The sequence below is a fragment of the Podarcis erhardii genome (genome assembly GCF_964252035.2).
Source record: "Podarcis erhardii genome assembly, chromosome: 2".
Taxonomy (NCBI): domain Eukaryota; kingdom Metazoa; phylum Chordata; class Lepidosauria; order Squamata; family Lacertidae; genus Podarcis; species Podarcis erhardii.
Window position 1 is genome coordinate 69,062,141 of NC_138498.1, and position 20,121 is coordinate 69,082,261.

The 20,121-nt window shown below is 44.6% G+C and overlaps 1 protein-coding gene across 7 annotated transcripts; it reads left to right on the forward strand.

The window, feature by feature from the left end:
- Positions 1–283: 283 nt before the first annotated feature.
- On the forward strand, positions 284–20,028 carry SIMC1 (SUMO interacting motifs containing 1). Of its 7 annotated transcripts, none has more exons than XM_081850214.1 (10): positions 284–580; positions 7,368–8,117; positions 9,908–10,137; positions 11,224–11,293; positions 13,043–13,191; positions 13,488–13,673; positions 15,480–15,608; positions 18,354–18,513; positions 18,731–18,815; positions 19,584–20,028. In XM_081850214.1, the coding sequence occupies exons 1-10, from the start codon at positions 458–460 to the stop codon at positions 19,799–19,801; spliced, it is 2,100 nt and encodes a 699-aa protein (XP_081706340.1). In that variant the 5' UTR covers positions 284–457; the 3' UTR covers positions 19,802–20,028. The 7 variants fall into 7 exon arrangements, with proteins under 7 accessions (XP_081706340.1, XP_081706341.1, XP_081706346.1 ...); XM_081850215.1 differs by lacking the exon at positions 284–580 and adding an exon at positions 634–915; XM_081850220.1 differs by lacking the exon at positions 284–580 and adding an exon at positions 1,920–1,940.
- Positions 20,029–20,121: the final 93 nt, after the last annotated feature.

A 20,121-nucleotide genomic window follows, 5' to 3' on the forward strand; every position in this document is an offset into this window, starting at 1 on the left:
CTTGATCACACACTTTCCTAGCCATGAGTGACACAGAGGATCAGGTGTTTGTGTGTTTGCTACAAGCGCGTAGCTGCTTTGTGCCTGCTTTGTCTGCGCCCGATTCCTTTGGGAGTGATCCAGGCCGGGACTCTGGACCGCAGCCACAACAAACTCTTCTTTCCCCCTTTCCACCTGCTGAGAAATACAACCAAGGTCGTTAACCCCCTGATGTATATTTGTGAAGCAAACAGCGGCGGCGAGGAACTCCCTGGGGCTCCATTAAGCCCCGCCCTCCCGATTCGGAGTTCTCAACGTCAGCGAGTCGCGGAAAGGAAAATAATAATATCGGGGTCGGTCGGATCCCAACGGAAGCGGCAGCCCGGCTTGGCCCTATAAAGCAGCGGAGCTGGGCTCAGCCTCGCCCTTTCCGCTTTGCCACGCCCCCCGACGGGCGGGACTGAGCAGAAGGGGCTCGATGGCCGAGGTTCTTGTCACTGAGCCGAGCTCCGACGGGGAAAGCGGCTATGACTGGTCTCCCCGCCGGCGCCTGGGCGAAAAGAGGAAGCGGAGATGGCGGCGGCCGCCCGCCCAGCCCCCGGTGAGTTGCGCCGCGAACATGGGGGATGCTGTTTTCTGGTCCCGAGGCTTGGACTTGGCGGCCGCTGCCGGCGTCTCTCCTCCTTTCTGCCTTGGGGACTCCGAGGCATTTCTCCTCTCCTTGCCCATTCACTTCTCCCCTCGCGCTCCCGTAGGCAGTGGCGGGGTGCCGGGAGGCAGGCGCCGTCGGCTGGGCACACGCAGGCTTGTTCGTACGCGCCCGGGTAGCCAAACGCAGGAGAACATCGTGCTGGCTGGGAACTAAATTTGTAGGGCGCGCAGATAAAGTCGGCGTTTCCAGAGGGCATGACTGACGTCCGAAGCTGCAGCCTTCGGGTAAATATGCTTTTGGTAAAAACTATCCCATAAGGAGGAGCGCCTCTTCCTTTTAACGTAACGCAAACAAGTGTGCCTGAATGCATTTTAGTGAGGCTTGGAGAACAGGAGTTGGTAAAGCCAGCTTTGTTATCCGTGGGATCCTGACAGATCCTGACTGCGATCCTGCAGTGCTCCCTATTGCAGAAATTCCTTATCTTTCTCCTGAATCCCATCACCGTGGTGCTGGAGCTTGATCACGATGTTGCTGGTATGACCTTGCTCTGCCCACTTTGCCACGAGCCGATCTGTTTCAGGAGGATACCCATAAGGAAAAACAGATGCGCAGGAAACTGCCTCGCACCAGGGCAGATCAGCTGTTCTCAGCTCTGACAACCGGATCCTTTGAACTGGGGATTCCAGGGATCAAATGCTTTGCCACTAAACTGTGGTGCCTCCCAAACTCCAACTGAGTAGCAGTTGCCGTTTAAAACAATGGAAATGGAAGTTGAATGCTAAAAAGGGAATCTGTGTGTGGCCAGCTAAATGGAAGGAAAAGGTCCTGTACTGCAGAAAGCTATAAACAAGGCCATGAGTCTCTCCTGACATCATGGGCAGTGTTGTAAAGCAGAGATATGTGGCATAGTAAAAGAATGGAGAATGAAACTGGGATAACTGGGAAGACGTGGAGCAATCAAATGAAGTTTGCTATGGCTAATGGAGGGGATGAACGTCCAAAGAAATGGTAGCCCCCAGAGTAGAACAGTAGCTCCTGTAACACAGTGCAGAGTGAACAATAATGGGATGTGCAGAGGTGAAACAGAATGAAATTCCACACTTGTTGAATAACTGACTACATAGTATGACATCATAATGTCAGTTACAAGTGACAGTTGTCCATGTTCTAGTAACTTCTGGGCCAAACTATTATTATGTGTTGCATGTGACTTTTGAAAAACATTAAAGAAGCATCATTGGTTTTTAGTACCGCAACTGGGTTGTTAATGGGGCTGATGGCTGCTCTCACATCACCCCACTACTAAAAGGTTCTCGCTAGTTGCCAGTTTGCTTCTGGGTTCAGTTCAGGTGCTGGTGTTCACCTTCAAAGTACTAAACAACTTTGGTATCGAAAGGGCTATTCTCTCCCACATGAGCCTGCCTGCCAATCAAGTTCTGCTTTGATGGTCCTTAACTAGTAGCCCCTGCCTTCTCAGTGTAGGGGAATAGCTACTAGCAAGAGGGTCTTTTTGCTGGTGGCTCCCAAATTGTGAAACTCCCTTTCCAGACCTATTAGCCTGGCACATTACATTATTTGGTGTGTGTTTTAGGTTCTGGGTGAAATCCACCCTGGGTGCATGTGGTTTTAGTGGAGCTTAAACCACTTAATTTATCTGCTGCTTTTTATGTTTTAATCCAGCCTTGTGAATAATTTCCCTCACCCCACATTACTGTCTTGCAGTATTCTTTACTAGCTTATTGGGGGCTATCAAAGAAGAGGCAAAAGCTGTATTTCTGTGGAGAAGGGAAGAACCCTCCTCTAGCAGCCCATTTGCTTTTTATGCTAGGCACAGAGGAGGGACCAAGCTTCCCATCTCCTTTGCCAACTCACTCTCTCCTCTGCATGGAACTCCATTCACTAACCTGCATGCAGTTTGTGTTCATCTATGACAGGGTTGGGGAAACTCAGGTCCAGGTGTTGAAAGTGGCCTCCAGGAGTCTCTGTCTGACTCTTGGAATTTTGCCTAAGCCACCACTCATTGGCCGTGGTTTGTACTGTACTCGGTTTGTACTTGGTTTGTTTTGTCTGATTGGAATGTGTCCTTGAACTCCAGTAGTGCCTCTTGCCAGTTTGGATTAAGGATAAGAGAGTATGTGGGTGGGTGTAGAAACTATCCCAAGGTATAAAAATAAAATTTACATTTGTTGATCACTTTAGCCTCTGATCTTGCCCACCGCTGGGATATATGCCCTTGGAAGGTTACCTAGAAGGGAATGCATCAAATTGCTTTGTGCAACATTTCCCAAATGCTAGACAACTAGCTGGTTGTCGGCGAACTTGGCTGCACAAAGTTGGCCTGCAGGCTAGTGGATCCTCACCCCTGATTTATAGTAACCCATGATCCCTGACCATTGGTGATGTGTGCTGGGACTTGTAGCTCAGCAACATCTGGAGTATCGAACGTTCCCCACAGCGGCTATATGGTATCAAGGCACTTGGATCTGTGTCAGCTATGAGAAGCCTGGGATTGCCCTGCTTTATGTCCCAAATTGGCAAACCGCCTCAGTGCTCTTGCAGCTTGTGACGCTGTTCCTAGCATGGAGCTAAAGCCACTGGATATGCCAAACCAGCTACCCTGTCATAACCCTGCACATGACCTTGTTGGGGTGACTGGCTGGCCACCTGATGCTTATGCCTTACCCTTTCAGGATCTCTTCCCTTTCTGAATGCTGCTGAATAAAGGCTTTACCTTTGTCACATATGTTGTTTATTGATGGCGATCTCATTTACTGCACCCTACTAGGATCTGGCGCCATGTGAGTTCAGGAAGGGACTACAAAGGCAGGGGAGGGTTCAAGGAGCTTGATGACTCCGGGGCAGCACATCCTCCTGCCCTGTTTGCTAAATCCCTGGAACTGTGAAGGAGCATTATTCTTAGGGTATGCCAATGAGATGGGTGCTGCTGCCAAGATGTGCAAGATAATTGTGCAGGCATGTGCACTGAGTCCTGCTAGGATGCCAGCTGGCAGCACCGGCCTATCTGGTGAGATGGAAGGTGTGGATTGGTCACAGGCGTTGGTTGGGAAATAAGGTGGAGCAAAAGGACTGGTTGGTCCCTGCAGTGCTTCTGTGGATTGCCCCGTGTGCCTGACCGTGGACAACATTCCCCCCTGATCCTGGATTCAAATTAAGGATCTCCGGTATGTAAAACGTGAGTTGTTTGAGTTCACCTCACACTGGTTGCAGGTCCGGACAATTTTGTGCCCGTTCCTTATAACTGCATCCCACAATGTGGAGGGCACACTTCAGGCTACTGTAGTTGTCTGCTTTCTGCTGTGACTCCTTGTCTTCTACACTAGACAACTGTTACTTCTTTCCCTCTGTGCTGCCTTTCATTGCTCCATTTGCTGATTCTACACAAATTCAAGGCGTGACAACAGTTGCTCTCTCTCAAGTTGTTATTCCCAGCAACAGGTATTTGGAAGCATACGGCCTCTAGCAGTGGAAATTGAAAGTAGCTGCCATGATTAGCTGCCAACTGATTTTTTTTTAAGGATTATGAACTCTGGATAATGGCCTGTAGGAGCTTTTATGTCTAGTTCAGCAATTTTCAAGTGACAGAGGCTGGTAGTGACTGGAAGGGTGTAGTTTACAAATAAAGGCTTATTTATGGTATTCATGAACTCTGGCAGGAGGTGGTCTCAGCCCAGTTCCTGAGAGCCTGTGCTTGACATTATGCTACTTTTATTTGTTTTTAAAGTAGTCAGTGAAAGTTGCATCAGCCTTTTCCTTGGAACACACGGTGCATATCGAGGCCAGAGCCACTTTGAGAATTGCTCTATGCCCCTAATTTTGGCACAGTTAGAAAATGGGGAAAATGAATAAGGGCAAGTTGTTGAGTTGAGGGAACTTCGAAATCAGAGCAGGAATCAGACTCAGAAATGACAAAAGAATTGCACTCAGACCACATTGGTTCACTGATGCGGGGCTTCACTTCCTCCTAGTAGGCCGAGGCCTGAAACCTTCACTAAGGGGGGTGGCAATGGGTGTTGGCAAAAAGGGAAATAAATAGGCCTATGTAAAATGCTGTGTGTTGTGACTGTTTGAATCTTGCTAAAGATAGTAAGATTTGCACAAATTTGCAATTTGTTGGTTATAAAAGGAAAGAGAGGTTATTTCCTCTCAGGCACGTTGTGGTTAAGCAGAAGAGTGAGCGGCAGTTGGAACACCTCCCTCTGCCACATGTTTCCTCTTGTGTCCCCTACAAAAAGCTACTAGAAGCTTTGAGAGGTATCAGCGACAACCCAGGTAAGGAAATTGCACCCTGTGAGGGACTCTAATGCAGGGTATAAATATTGTCAAATAAATAATAAAGGAGTTGATCAAAGAAAAGCTAGGCCCTTTTGCCCCGTAAGTAGTCTCTCCTGAGCCCTTGTTGTTTCTGCCTGGAAACGCCATATTTTTCCATGTATAAGATGCTCCCTGTTTTGGGGGACTCCAAATTAAGAAAACACCCCTCGGCACTACCCGTGTATAAGACGAGCCCCAATTTTAAACCCGATTTTTTGGTAAAAAAATACGGTATCTTGCAGGGTGCAGGAGCAGCTTTTAGCCATCTCGTTTGTAACTTTTAAATAAATCTTGAATACTTCTGAGCTGACTTGAGGAGTACAGGTTGTAAACAGTGCTAGTCCTCCTTAAAAGTAGACGCATTGAAGCTAATGTTCAGTGCCATATTTAGGGATCCAATATGAGAGTCACATTGTCACTTCCTGAATCATAAATTTCATACAACAAGTCCTTTTACTGATTTGCCTGGTACAGGGTTTGTGTGTGTGTATGTGTTAAGCATAATTTTCTTTTGAGGTGCCTCACCTGGGACTATTTTTCTCCTCTCTGCATCCCCTCTGGAATGTTTGTCAAAGAATGCTCCAAATAGGCTTTCAATATTTAAAATCTACTTGCTATATCCTGAACGGGAACGTAGAGGAAGGACCGTGGCTCAGTGGTAGAGTGCACACTTTGCATGCGAAAGATGCCAGGTTCAGTCCTTGTCATCTACAGGTAGGGTTGGGAGAGTCCAGCCATCAATCCTCTCCCCAGCATTTGCCCGTTGCTGCTTCCAGCCTTCTCTCAAGCAAGGATATGGGAGCCATCTATATGGCATAGGCTGGTGAGAGGACTTCTCCCCTCTGAACTACATTTAAGTAAGGCTCCTTGGAATGCAGGAAGACCACAACTTTATGGTCAGTTAACTCTTGTTTTGTTTTGTATTTATGTACTGAAACCTAGACTGGGTCTGGAGGTTGTTGTTGTTTTTTTGTAATATGGAATTTATTCTGTGTTTGTTAGATTATTGTTTTTTGTCATTTTTGAATTTAATGACGTGCTCTGTATTTTGTATATTTGCGTTTTGATGTTTTGAATGTTTGCTGTAAGTCACTTTGGGCACAGCTGATTGTGGAAAAGTAGCATATAAGTAAACTCAATCAAACAATCGCTATAGCAGAGCTAAAAAGAACAGGTATGGTATGCCTGTTAAAATCTGTTTCACAGCCTTCTTGCAACAATTCATATCCTTTGCCGCTCTGTGTTGCTATTGCTTTATATTTCTTGTGCCACAGAGGATTGCATGCATAATCTCCACTGTCTTCCCACCCCCCACTCCTGGGGCCTGCTGTCCTGACTTCCAATAACAGATTCAAGTGGGTATGTACTACCCAGTCCTTGTTGGCTTAATGTGTCCCACCTGGGATAGCTTCATCCAGCAATTGATTGCATCACCATTCAGAGACATAACTCTCACATCATCAGGCTGACTAAGTTTTGAAGTGATCACCAACAGTAGTCATAATCCAGAGTGGTAGCATTAGGCAAACAGGACAGCAGTACATCTCTCTATCCCAGTACACAAGGCTCCCTTTACTCTCGTTTGTCACGTTTATATGAACATTTGATTTTGCCACATGATAAGGAAATGTATGGGTGTCTAGATGCATTAATTAGAGAAAAAGTTTTGCTTTGAGCACCTGTGGCTAGAGCATGGTGCTGGTAATGCCAAGGTCACAGGTTTGATTCCTTTACAGGACAGAAGCATGATAAGCAGGAGATTACACACCACTGGCATTCTTTTTGCCTATGTAAATTCCCTCTGAGGTTTTTTACTTTAATACTATCAAAATACAAAACCCATGCATTTGAGGCATGAGCTTTGTATGATTTAGTACTGGAAAAAGGTGGCCAGCACAGACCAAGAGGGGTTGCAGAGAGCTAACTGCTGCTGTTTCTGTCATGGGATGAATTATGCAACTAGGCAATTAAACTTCTTGCCATGGGTTAGTTGAGGTACATGGTCCTTGGGAAACAAATACAATAAATAAATACTAACAGCTGAGACAGTCTGTGGAGTGGGAGAGAGAGTTGTGTACTACCAACTAAGTCAGCAAAGTCCATCCAAAACCAGAAGATCTTGCTGCAGTTCCACAATTATATATACAAGCTTTATCGTGGATGATTCTCCATGATAATTGTGGGAGCTGTGCAGCCACTGTTGCCAATAACTTTTCTCCATTTACCCCACCATCTAATAACATTGGCATAGGATAAATGCTATTGATTGGTCGGGGGGGGGGATTCTACAATTTCCAGGGTGTGCCCCCAAACCATTTAGGGTTTATAATTTTAGTCAAAGCTGTGTCATGCAGTGATGTAAATCTTTTTCTTTCTCTCACCCCCACCCCTTCCCTCCTTGTAGGAGATCATTGATCTCACTGGGGATGACATCACTGTAATCGATCTGACGGGGACTGAGGATGACATGATCAGCCCTCTTCATGATAGTTGCAGTGGCATTCAGGACCTGAAGCACTCTACTCCAGTCAGCATGCACTCGGTGTGCTGTCCGAAAATCCTCACCACTGAAAGCGCTGAGAACAAAGTTGATGTGCCAATCAGCATGTGGGACAGAGACTGTGAGCTGCCTTCCCCCAAAGAAGATGCTATAAAGAAGCAGCCCTTATTTCAATGTAGCAGCTGCCCCATCATCCCCAGCTACTGTGGGGACTCTGAAAACAGCAGCCACACCACTTACAACAGTGATCTGGGCTCCTTAGGAAGCCCCCAGGTTGGGTCTGATGTTTTCTCCTTCTCTTCAACCCCCAGCAGCAGTGAATGTCAAGCGCCCTTGGACTGTGTGGATGAGGTTCCTGATGCTGGTCCGTCTGTGGAAGAGCCCAGCCCCCAGCATTCCCCACTACATCAGAGACATTCCCCAAGCCCCATCCCCTCCTGTTCGCCAATGAGCACATCTCCATCTCTAGCAGAAGCTAATCAGCATTTTCTAGAGACAAATAACCCAGCACCAAATGCTGTAAAATCAGATGTTTGGGTGCCAACGAAGCAGATCGACATCAAGGTCTGGTTGAAAACCTTGCAGTACTTCCAGGGAGTTCCTGTACATTACCCCTTTTTCCAAAATGTGGTGCAGGAAAAAGATGCTGAACAGGTAATTGATGGAAGAGACCAGTGCTTCAGTAGTCTGAATAAAAAGAGATGGAAAGAACCAGGCTGTACAAAAAAGAGCAGGAATGAGGTCATGCAGGCTGAAATGTCCAACATCAACCAAGGCTCTAGTATGTTTAACTTGATTGTGGGTCTCGCAGCACTGCACAGATTTGATATCTTCACAAATAAGCATGTGTGAAAGAGAAAGACTCTCTAAAAGTGCAATCCTATGCATGCCTGCTCAGGAATAAGCTGCACTGAACTCAGTGGGGCTTACTACTTAAGTAGATATTTGCTGTAAAAGAAGGAGGCTATTTTTATTTTACATGTTTAAATATCTGAGAAGGGTTCTCCCTCTTAGTTGGCAAAGACAGTTGAACAGAAATGCCTTATTAGGAAAAAAAACTTGTTATGCGTTTATGCTCAAACAAATTCAAATCTTCATTCAGAAATTATTTTTATTGGAATACTTACTTGTATTTTAATTTGTAACTACTCAACATCATACTTTCCCAAATATTTAAATTGTAAGTACCGTATTTTTTGCACCATAACACTCACCTTTTTCCTTCTAGAAAGTAAGGGGAAATGTCTGTGCGTGTTATGGAGGGAATGCCTACAGGTGGCGGGGCGGATCTGCTGCAGTCGTGAGCAGAGGATCCATGGTTCCCCTTCCTTCCCTCCTCCGTGGCTCGCTTTGAAACAGCAAAGCGGGAGAAGAGCCACTGAGTGGGGAGGAGAGAGGGACAGAGAGCCTGCTTCTTTAAAGGAGCAAAGCGGGAGAGGAGAGGAGCCGCTGTCCGGTTGGAGAGGGCTCCTGTCCGGTTGGCTCCTTTAAAGCAAGCAGGCTCTCTGTCCCTCTCTCCTCCCCACTCAGCTCGCTACATAGCAGCAAAGTTTTTCAGCTCGCTAAGCCAGGGATGAGCGGGGAGGAGGGAGAAAAGCAGAGCCTGCTTGCTTTAAAGGAGCAAAGTGGGAGAGGAGAGGAGCCTTCTCCCCTTATACCCCTCTTCATTATTAGCAGCATCCTTCTCCACCCACCCCACGCGTGCTCCTTGTCCCTTGGATGCTTTTCCTCCCCCCCCCTATTTAAAACATGGTTACAAAGCACGGATCCACATGGATTCTCAGGATTTTTGCACTGGGTCACCCCAAATTCACCATCAGATCACATAGCATGTCCATGGCTACATCTTGCACCAAAAAAATCATGCACCCACTGTTGCCTGGGGCCGCAGTGGTGCAAAAACATGGTTACAAAGCATGGATCCACATGGATCCTCAGGATTTTTGCATTGGGCTACTCCAAACTCACTGTCAGATCACATGTCTGTGGCCACAGCATGAACCACAAAAATCATACATCCACTGTTTCGTTTAGAATATTTTTTTTCTTGTTTTCCTCCTCTAAAAACTACGTGCGTGTTATGGTCTGGTTCATGTTATAGAGCGAAAAATACGGTAAGCAGTTTTCACTGCCTTTTAACATACTAATTTTAGGATGCCTGAAGTCCTGTACAAATACATGCATTTGCTTCCTATGTAGTCACCTGAGAAAAGTTAATTATAAATTTGATTTAAGATTGGACTAGTATTGTATCCATTTCAGCTGCTCAGTTTGCCTTTCATTGCATTCATATGTTAAGTTACCAATTTTATGAAATGGGGCATTTTGGAAAATTTTCTGTAATAGAAAATAGCAATAAAAAACTTTCTGCAGAATTTTTTTCAGTCCCACTTCACTTGTGCTTAGGAACGTTATGCAATGTTTATGTTTCACCGTATCCACAGAAGAAGCAGCCTATCCCATCCCGGAAACTAAGCATGGTGTTCAGCACTATCGAGGAGAAATTCTTCCAGGGAACCTTGGACTTCCTTATGGATTATGTAACCTCCCAGCACTACCCGCCAAAGGAGATCACATCGTGTGTGATCAGGCAGATTCTCTTGAGCTCAGATCAACAAGATGTGCTACAAGAGACACAGAAAGATGCTTATATGTTGTTGATGAAAATCCAGTCGTATGTATCCCGTGAATTACTATTCTTTTATTTTGTGTTGCCTTGCAAAGTACCATGATCCTTTCTTTCTAAGCTTTGTGGTTGTGTTGTAAATTCTGCCATAGTTTTGTGTGTAAGTGATTGCTTAAGGAAACAGATAAATAGCTGCACTTGCAGAACATACTCTGCTCTTTAATGGTTTGATCTTTTCATTTCTGTGAGGCCTACTCTTTATTAATTATGAACGTTGATCATGCACCCTTCACTGAAAGGTGGTCCCAGGGCAGAAGATATATCAATATTTAAATAAAAAATGAGCAAGGTAGAGACTAAACAAAATAAAACAACGTCAATAAAATTCACAATAAGATCATAGGCAGCTGCCATGGAAAAGCTATTTAAGTGATTAAGTGATCAAATTTATATTACAATGGAACAACTGTATGTAATAGCAGCTTATTCATACAGTCAGAACATGCACCCCAACTGCATTTTATCATTGGTTAAATAATTGCTACAAGTCCCCATTCAAAGGCAGTAAGTACAATATCAAGAATGTGCACAATTGGGAGAGTGGTCGCCTTGCTCTAGTGAAATACAGTGTCTCTGTTTGCACCTTTTAAAATAAACAAATAACCAGAAGGTTCACAAAAGAGCAGGGTGGTCGCCTTGCTCTAGTGAAATACAGTGTCTCTGTTTGCACCTTTTAAAATAAACAAATAACCAGAAGGTTCACAAAAGAGCAGGGTACTGCTGCAAGTGAAGATCTGATACTTTTAAAATGTTATTTCAAAAAGCCTAAATGCCCTCTTCTACTTGTAAACGTTAGTGACTTAAACAGTTGGACCATAGCATGAGCTTTAATAACAGGAGCCATCACTAGTAATGGTCCAAGCAATATCCTGCAGGTGTTTATGACACTTCCAGGGCGGGATACAACTAATGAGTCCTATCATCAGTTGGTCATATTAACAATTGCCACTCTTCACAAAATACCGCCAAGGAACCAATAGACTGGATGCTTTGAAATGTGTCTTTGATTTGCTATTGCAAAGAATGCTTGTGATAAAGATTTGATGGTATAACAGGCCTACTTCTTAATTTTAGACTTCATCCAGCAAGGGCTGACACTGTGGTATGGGACTGGCTGCTACTGCGAGTGGTAATAGAAGAGCAGGTATGTTGATTACATCTCACTGTGTGGGATGGGTGGTTTTTAAGAAACTATCATTCTGCCAGCCTTTGCTTTGCAACTAAGAGAAGGGTTCCCATGCCAGACCCTGTACTAACAAACTGGTCTTGAAGTAAGCCTGATTGGCAGGGACTGCTTTGCATTTGCTGCAGAAAAAGAGGAAGGAAAGTTACCTGGCTGAACATCTTAGTCACTGTCAATAAATCAAGGATTGCCAAAGGACATTTTGTGGTCTCTTTGGTTTCGGAAAGACAGGAAAGAGAACCAACCTCAAGTGGCCGAAGAAATTGTAATGCACTTTAAAAAAAAAAAATGTAAATGCCCAATGCGTTTCAGCCAGAAGAGGCAGAATGATTTGATTCTCTGCCCCTGCATTCTGTGCTAGGTTCTTCTAACCACCCCCAGAGCTAACTGAGGGGGGGGGGCACATAGGGAGGAGGGAGGAAACTTCTGCATTCTTCACTGTCCACAGGCTATGCAACTACTGTTGATTATATGCTCTTCCTGCCAGGCTGGGTTTGTTTGTTTGTTTGTTTGTTTGTTTGCTGTTCTTACTGTTCCCAAAACCTGGCATTCCATGGTCAATGCCATGTATGATTTATCACTACTGAACTGTTGTTGTTGTTGTTTTGGCTACATCCCGAGTGCTTACACAAAACTGGCCACTCCTCTACATGCTTGTTACTGAATGAGGCGCTTTATGTTTAGAGCAGGGCCAGGGAACCTGTGGCCCTCCAGATGTTGTGGGACTCCCAACTCCAGCTGCCATTCCTGGCATGGCCAATGGTCAGAGATGATAGGAGTTGAATTCCAGCAGCGTCTGGAAGGCCGCAGATTCCCCTTTCCTGAGCAAGGGCCATTAATGCTATTATTTTTGTCTCCACTCACGCGTAGATCTGCTTTATATCTTTGGGGCAAGTTCTTCAAATTCCTTTGTGCCTCAGTCTTGTCAACATCTAGCTGTATCTACATCTTTCAAGGCCAAACCCCACATGACGTTAGTCACATATTCAAACAGTTACTCTGATATTTAAACAAGTGTGATTAATCTTGTGGCTTTCTTTTGGAGAGAAAGCAGCTATGAGGCCTCCAGATAAGAGGGCGATTTTAGAAAACCAACATGGACCCATAAATATTGATCAAGTAGGTGTTTTGAGACCAGGGCCCCACAGTTGGCTTTTTCCCAAAAGCAGCCAAGTTTTAAGCACGCTTGTTCAAACACAGGACCAGCATCATGTGTAAGCTGACCCTCATGGATATATCCATTTTGGCCTAGCTACAATCAGGACTGTTTGTATTCCAAAATCCCATGAAATAACAGAAATCAACATACTGAAAATCTCCACTTTTGTTTTTCTCCTTTAAAATGAAAACATCTTACCTGTATGCTGGTGACGGTTGCTTGAAATGGGTGGGCCTCAAAGTTTATATAGGTCACAACAGATACTAACAGAAGAGATCTACAGGGTTAAGCCTGGAGAGGAATGAACTTCCCCAGCTACCATGAACACTTGGCTGGAGTGCTGCATGGGCCAATCCAGTCACGAGACTCTCATAGGGTGGGGTTATGACTACGTTTCTTGTCTTATTCATGTGTTAACATTGCCTATAATTTGCATAATAGCACATGCCTGGCAGTTTCAGCTCAGGTTTTTAGGTTTGTAAGCTCATCATACAGAGGAGCGAGGGCTTATTATAAATAATTCCGTGTTTAATTTTTTCTGGTACCCTTAGGAAGGAAAGTTTCCTGGGCGACTCCTCTTCTTGCAGTATGTGATCCAGACCTTGGAGGATGACTTCCAGAGGATGGCCAGAACAGGCACTCTGCACAAATCCATTGCCAAAGCAGTGCTTTCCTGTGACCATTGCTTCGACAATGTCAAGTAATTATCGCTTTAATCTAGAGAGGCTTCCTGTGTGCCAAGTAAATAGGGCTTGAGAAATTTCACTTGTCACATGTTATCTGCTACATGTGCCCTTTGGCCACTGCTGATTTTAAGAGCCTGCACGTGTGAGACTCAGCCTAAAGCACTACAAATACTAGTGACTCCCCACTAGGCTAAAGCCCATAAATATATGTGGGTGACATGCAAGACCACTTGCCACAGACAAGCACCTGAGGTCATGGCAAGAGGACACACAAGCACATCCTTCACTAATACTCTTGTTTCTGTTGCAGGGAAGTGATTGAATGGCTAGTAGCTGCAGTTATGGGTATACGGGTTACGCAGTACAGAAGACACGTGCAGAAAACCATTCCTTCACTAGAAACCTCCAGAGCTGTGAGCAGCAGCTCTGTACCAGAATTGAACTTAAACCAGACTGCACAAACCAATGACGTCATTCCACAATTTCACTCCCAAACGTAAGTAGGAGAATGTACATTTTTGTCTCTTTTGCACTTTACATTGTAGAGAGGGGTTTCCTCCTAGAGATACTTAAAAGCAAAAATCATACCTATTCAGGTGGTTATCTAAATGTCTTTCCCAATTTAGGATGACCTACCCCAGAAACAGGGAACCTGTGGCTTTCCATGTTGTTGGACTCCCAACTCCAATTGGCCAGTGACCAAGGAGGATGGTAAATGTAGTTCAACAATATTTGGAGGCCCACAAGTACCCCATCCTTGGCCCTGGTGAACTAGGGAAGGACAGATTGTCTTGTAGGTTGAGTTCATTTGGTTTCAATGATGATGATGATGATGATGCACTGATAGTGGTGGGTGTCTGTCTATCTCAGTAAGCCTGGGATCTGAGCCTGATGAGCCTCTCCCTGTCTTCAGTAGATATCAGCAGAAAAAAAGATACAAGTCCGCTCTTGGACTGGACCTCTCTACCATTACTAATGTCTACACTGTAGAAAAGATGTGCATAACCTTTGGCCCTCCAGCTGTAGTTAAACTACAACTTCTACCATTCTGGGCCATTGGTCATGATGTCTGGGGAGTTCTAGTTCAGCAACTGCTGGAGGGCCAAGGGTTTGTTGGAAAACTAGCCCCCTCGGGAGAGGCTGGCCCCATCTCCCAGGCTCCCGGGGCTTGTTTACCGGTGATCTACTCTGGCTGTCGACATCCCGGCAGTCCAGAGAGGTCTTTGATAGGTGACATCTCCCAGCGTGGAAAATGCACACCTCCTTGCATACCAGCAAGAGAAAGAAGATAGTCAGAAAGTCTACAGTGGTGCCCCGCAAGACGAATGCCTCGCAAGACGAAAAACCCACTAGATGAAAGGGTTTTCCGTTTTTCGAGGCGCTTCGCAAGACAAATTTCCCTATGGGCTTGCTTCGCAAGACGAAAACGTCTTGCGAGTTTTTTCGCTCCCCCCCCTTTTTCTAAGCCACTAATAGCCACTAAGCCGCTAAGCCTCTAATAGCGCTAAGCCGCTAAGCCGCTAATAGGGGTGCTTCGCAAGACGAAAAAACCGCAAGACGAAGAGCCTCGCGGAACGAATTAATTTCGTCTTGCGAGGCACCACTGTATTTACATCTCATTTATTTCTGACTGTTTAGCTGTACAAGAAAACATGTCTGTTCACTCTGACTTCTCTCCGAGCAAGTGACTGAGACTTCCTTCACAAACGCAGCAGGAAGGTCTCATATTACACACAGAACAAAGCCCTGTGAATCCTGTGAACTGCCTAGAATTTCCTTTCCCAGGACTAGCCACATCATGTGATGTAAACATCGAGCTACTTGTTTGCAGCTGCGTTGTACTCATATCCCAACAGGGTTCCCCACACCTGCTGTGGAATTTTTCATTTGGCTGGGACTCCATGCAGTTGTGGGAACATACTTCATGGAGGCCAGAAATGTTGTGACACATCATGTGACTTAACCAACCCCCATAGGAAGCAGGTTCAAGCATTTCTATGGGTGTGTGGATTATCAGCAGAACAGAAGCAATTTGGACAGAAGCTGCACCATTGAGAAAATGGCTTGAAACAGGTCTGGAATTCATTAGCTTGCTACTCAAATGCCCATTAAGTATCATCAACAAGTTCTGAATGTTTCAGCTCTATCTCGTGTGAGGCTGTACATCAGAATTTTCATCTTCCCTGATATGGTAGCTATGTTCTGATGGTTCTCTGTTGGTTTGGGAGCAAGACGTTTGATACACTACAGTGGGGTGGTGTTGAGGTGATTAATACTTTTGTTTCCTGTTTCTCTGACTTAGGGAGGTGGCATTCCTGCAGAGGATGCTTTCTATAGCAATAGAAGTGGACAAGTCTCCAAACTGCAGCAGCAGTAAAATTCTAGATAATGTGTTTTATTCATGGCTGAATATTCCCAAGCGCTGCCACAGGTAAGGGGTGTGTGGGTGTAAAAAATCCTTCTGTCCTTCCCTGTATCACTGCCCAACTGCCCTCATGCCCCCAGAAGCACCTACTCATTAGATACCTGGGTGTTCAACTGTTTCGGGGCAAAGAGCAAGTATTTGGTGAGACTGTGCCTAATCTTGGGAGGACTAAAGGTCCTATGCAGATCTAGAGAGCCAGCAAAAGTATTTCGCTGATATGTTTCACCCAGCCTTCCCATCTGTTCTGAACAGAGAGGCAATGAGCTTCTTTCTATCAGCAAATGCAGCAGTGGTAGGTGCAGGTGCCTTTTTCCTGTTGATGGGTTGCCGAGTGGGAGCATGCCACCAGCATTTTGTGGTCTGCCTTTCAGTTCCTTTAGATATGGCAGCATTTTGTGACTGGCATCCACAGAACTTCTGCAAGATTCCCAATATGCCCACTGGCCTGAAAAGGTTTATACAAGATGATGGACAAGTGGATTTGGCTTGGGTGAAGCAATATCACAGACAAGATGTGGGGGCCTGGGGGTCCTAATTAGCCTGTGGGCAGGACATTCCCCACCACAGCCACCAAATATGCCTGTAGAGTCATACCAAAGACCCATCTAGTCCAGTATGCCTCTTCCAACAGCAGCCAACTAGATGCTTCTGAGAACCTTCCTGAAGGCATTAACCCTTTCCCACTGTTGCTCCCTTGCAGTTGGTACAGTAGTACCTCTTGAATCTGGGAGCTCCATATAGTCCTTATGACTGATAGTTGCTGGTAGTTGTCTGCTCCATTAAGTTACCTTAATCATTTCAACATAAATCTTGGTTAACATTCATTACTACATCTTTTGACAGTGAATTCCATAAATTAATAATAATAATAAATTAGTATTTATACCCTGCCCATCTGGCTGGGCTTCCCCAGCCACTCTGGGCGGCTTCCAACAAAATATTAAAATACAGTAATGCATCAAACATTAAAAGCTTCCCTAAACAGGGCTGCCTGTATGAAATTAAGTTTTCATATAATGTATAGTTTTCTTTTGGCTGGCATGAACCCATTGCAAATCAATTATTTCTTTATTAGATGCCAAGTTCTAGTATAATGTAAGCAGGAAAAGAACTTCACTATGTACTTTTTTCTAACTTCATAAACCTACATGAAGCCTTCAGTAGTCTCCAAGTGTAGTTTAGAAAACAAAAAAGGACAGAATCAGAGGAAATGTACATCCACTGCCAGAGGTGTACCTGGTGGGAGAAGCTGTGAGCGAGGACATCCCACCCAGTCAGCTATTGATTTCAGGTGGCCTTACATCCAAGCAAGGAAGTTTAGGATTGCAGTCTTAATTTGTGAATGTTATTCCAATGTTGTTAATGCCAAATTCTAAGTAGCAAAAAAATAATAATTAAAAATGGCTATGCTTTGCACGTTTTCTTGGATATCATTAAAATGAAATGGGTGTTACTTCAAAGTAAGCTTGTTTTAGGTTTTCTACTTTTAGTGTAGAAAATGAGAATTCACTCTCTGCTGATTGCTTATCATCATCTATTTAAAGCAACATCTTATAAAATAATTCCATAGCTGTATTTATAGAAATATCCTTCCCCAACCTGGTTTCCTCCATATATACTACACTTCAAACTAGACTTCAACACCTATCAAAGACCTTTGGCTATACAGGCTTGGGCTGGTGGGAATTTGTAGTCCAAAAACATGGTTGTACCATTTTGGGGAAGCCTGCTGCAGAGCATGATTAGGTTTTCTTTGAACAAATTAGTTCTGTATCAAACATTAGTCTATTTGTACTCAGTACAGCAGGGTGAAATGAAGCAGACAAGCTTCAGTTACAGCATTTACCCACTTCTCATTACCCACTATTCATGCAGTAAACATCTTCAGCAGGATAGCAGGCCTTGCTGACCACTGAGTACACACATTCAGATAGGGTTCAGTGTGCATGGAAACAGCTACCATGTTTCCTGTGTCTATAGCAAACTGTGGGCCCCGGCACTTCCATTTTTCTTGGATGAGTTTGTTAGCCTCAGAATGCAGAGAATATGCTATGCCACAAATGCCCTCTTCATCCTTGCCTGCCATTGTTACTTATAGCCTGCCAACACAAATTGTAAGAATGGGTTTAGCTTACTTGTCATTGCTACTTTGAAAGAGTGGGGCCTGTTCCAGATGGGATTGTGCTTTGGGAACAGTTCTGGACTCAACTCCCCCCCCCCCAATTTTCCCAAGTGTGGCTTGGCCTGTTGAATTGGTACCAGGTCAGCGAGGCCTCATTACTCAGGTTGAATCAGCTATGCTGCTTGGCAGTATGTTTCTCGAGCTAGCTCAGGGCATTGACATATGAAGCCCAAAATGATCTGTATCACACATAGCTTTGGAATGCCTGCTCCCATTTGAGCCTCGCTGCAATTTTAGAGCAGCTGAGGAAATTCCATTTCAGGTTCCATCTTATCTAGTGGTCAGGTTGGCCCACACAGGCTTTCTCTGTGCTGCTGCAGAGCTATGGCATGCACTTCCATGGGAGATAAATTTAGTATGTCCCCTTCCAGTGTTCTACAGGCTGGTGATAATACCTCTGTTCCAGTAGGTTTTTGACAGGTGTACAACTGTTTCACAGTTGATTCATTTTGCTCTTCCTTGGTTTTATTTAGATTAGTAAAAACAGGAACCTCTTATTGGGCAACAAGTGGTATAGAAAATTTTGTAAAACAGGGACAAGTTATTGTTCCATTGTTGTCTCCTCACAGGGAAGCCTTCCTAAGCAGTATGGAATGCCACCTCTTGCGCTGCAAAGTGTTAGAGCTAGTTTTCTACCACAGCTGCAGAGAAGCCCCTGATCTGCGCCCCTTGTCCTTGAAAAAGATACTGCATTTTCTGAAACACTGTTCTCTGCAGCTGACATACCAGGTACGGCAGTTCCTTTCCATCATTTATCCCGAGAACTAAATAGTTAGTGTTCATCATTCCCTCCTGTTTTTATGTATTCTTTAATACTAGTCCAGTTTCATTCCAAACTGGGTTTACCTCTATAAGATACATGGATCTACCTCTTGCATCCAGAACGGTTATTAATGTATAGAATCGTTCTAAAAACCAAAGTAACTTAAAACCTATCTCTTCACAGGACAATGAAGCAACATGGCAGAGGTGGGATGAGATGCTTCACCAACTGACTTTATTGTTGCTGAGCTACCGCCGAGTAGTCCTAGGTGAGCAACTTGTTTACAGCTCATTAGCTTGTCTCCATAGTAGCACTATAGCTTGATCAGGTTATGTAAGTGTCAGCTAGCAAACTACTTGGGCCATTTCGCAGTCTTGCTCACTCATTAAGTCATGTACGCATACAGGGGTTGTATGTCTAGCCCCAAAAAACCACCCTCAGTTGATAGAATTGTCTGGTGGAAATCTATTACTGTATATACTTGAGTATAAGCTGACTTTTTCAGCACATTTTTTATGCTGAAAAAGCCCCCCTCAGCTTATACTCGAGTGAGGGTCCGTCGGTGGCAGCGGAATGAGCAGCATGAAAGCAGCCCTTTTGGGCTGCTTGTTCTTCCTCCGGTGCTGCCGCCACCAGCCTCTGCCTCTCAGCAGCACCCTAGGTAGGCAGGGGCTTGGCAGGGGGGAGAAGCCCCATCTGCCATGTGCGCATGCACACGCACGCACTCTGGCCCAACTGGAGGTTTGTGGTGTGGTGAACCAGCTTATACTCGAGTCAATAAGTTTTCCCAGTTTTTTGTGGTAAAATTAGGTGCCTCGGCTTATATTAGAGTATATGTGGTAGGTCCTTAAAATTGCCAAATATTAGCATTTTTCAATGTGTTTCCTGCAAACACAGCAATGGATAGAATTTGATGGGGAGGGGGAGACTCGTTTTGCCTGCAAATGCATTTATCAGGTAAAAATGTAACATGTCCCTATCCCACTGTTAAGCACAACCCTTACAGTCAAGTGTTTCCTACTTTTCTTTTTTATAGGGCACTTAAGAAGCTCTGTGTGTGAACGAGTAAATTTGATTATCAAGGCTGCCAGACCCAAACTACAGATCAGTGATCTTGTTGAAAGAGATTCTGTAGAATGCGACATTGAAGATTTCCAGAATATTCTCTCTCTGACTCTGGGGCAGCCACTTCCCCAACCCATAAAGGAAAAGACTGAGCTACTCCAAGAGTTGCTTCTCGCTGCTATGAACTAACACAGGAAATATTGGAGAGCTGAAATACAGACTTCAAGTATGAACAGCTGAGCACTGAATTTTCAGAAACGATATTTAACAGTAACATTAAACCCATTTTGTATTCATCAGTGGACAAGAGGAGGTTGTACAACTTGATCTTCGATTTCTGTTGTCATGCAGATCTGTTAGTCTCTTTTTGTTTTGAGTTTCATATAGTTTTTATAATAAATTATTTTATTAAGTGAGAGGCGTGAGAATTTTACATTTATAGAGACAAGAACACTGGAAATTGTAGTAAGTATCGAAGGGCTTACTCCCCGATATGTAGATTGCAGTCT

Excerpts from the sequence above, each read along its gene's own strand:
- SIMC1 (XM_081850214.1), top strand. The coding sequence starts at position 458 with ATGGCCGAGGTTCTTGTCACTGAGCCGAGCTCCGACGGGGAAAGCGGC. Across the intron at positions 10,138-11,223 it reads TTGTTGATGAAAATCCAGTC|ACTTCATCCAGCAAGGGCTG; the intron begins GTATGTATCCCG and ends TCTTAATTTTAG. Across the intron at positions 18,816-19,583 it reads CTACCGCCGAGTAGTCCTAG|GGCACTTAAGAAGCTCTGTG; the intron begins GTGAGCAACTTG and ends TCTTTTTTATAG.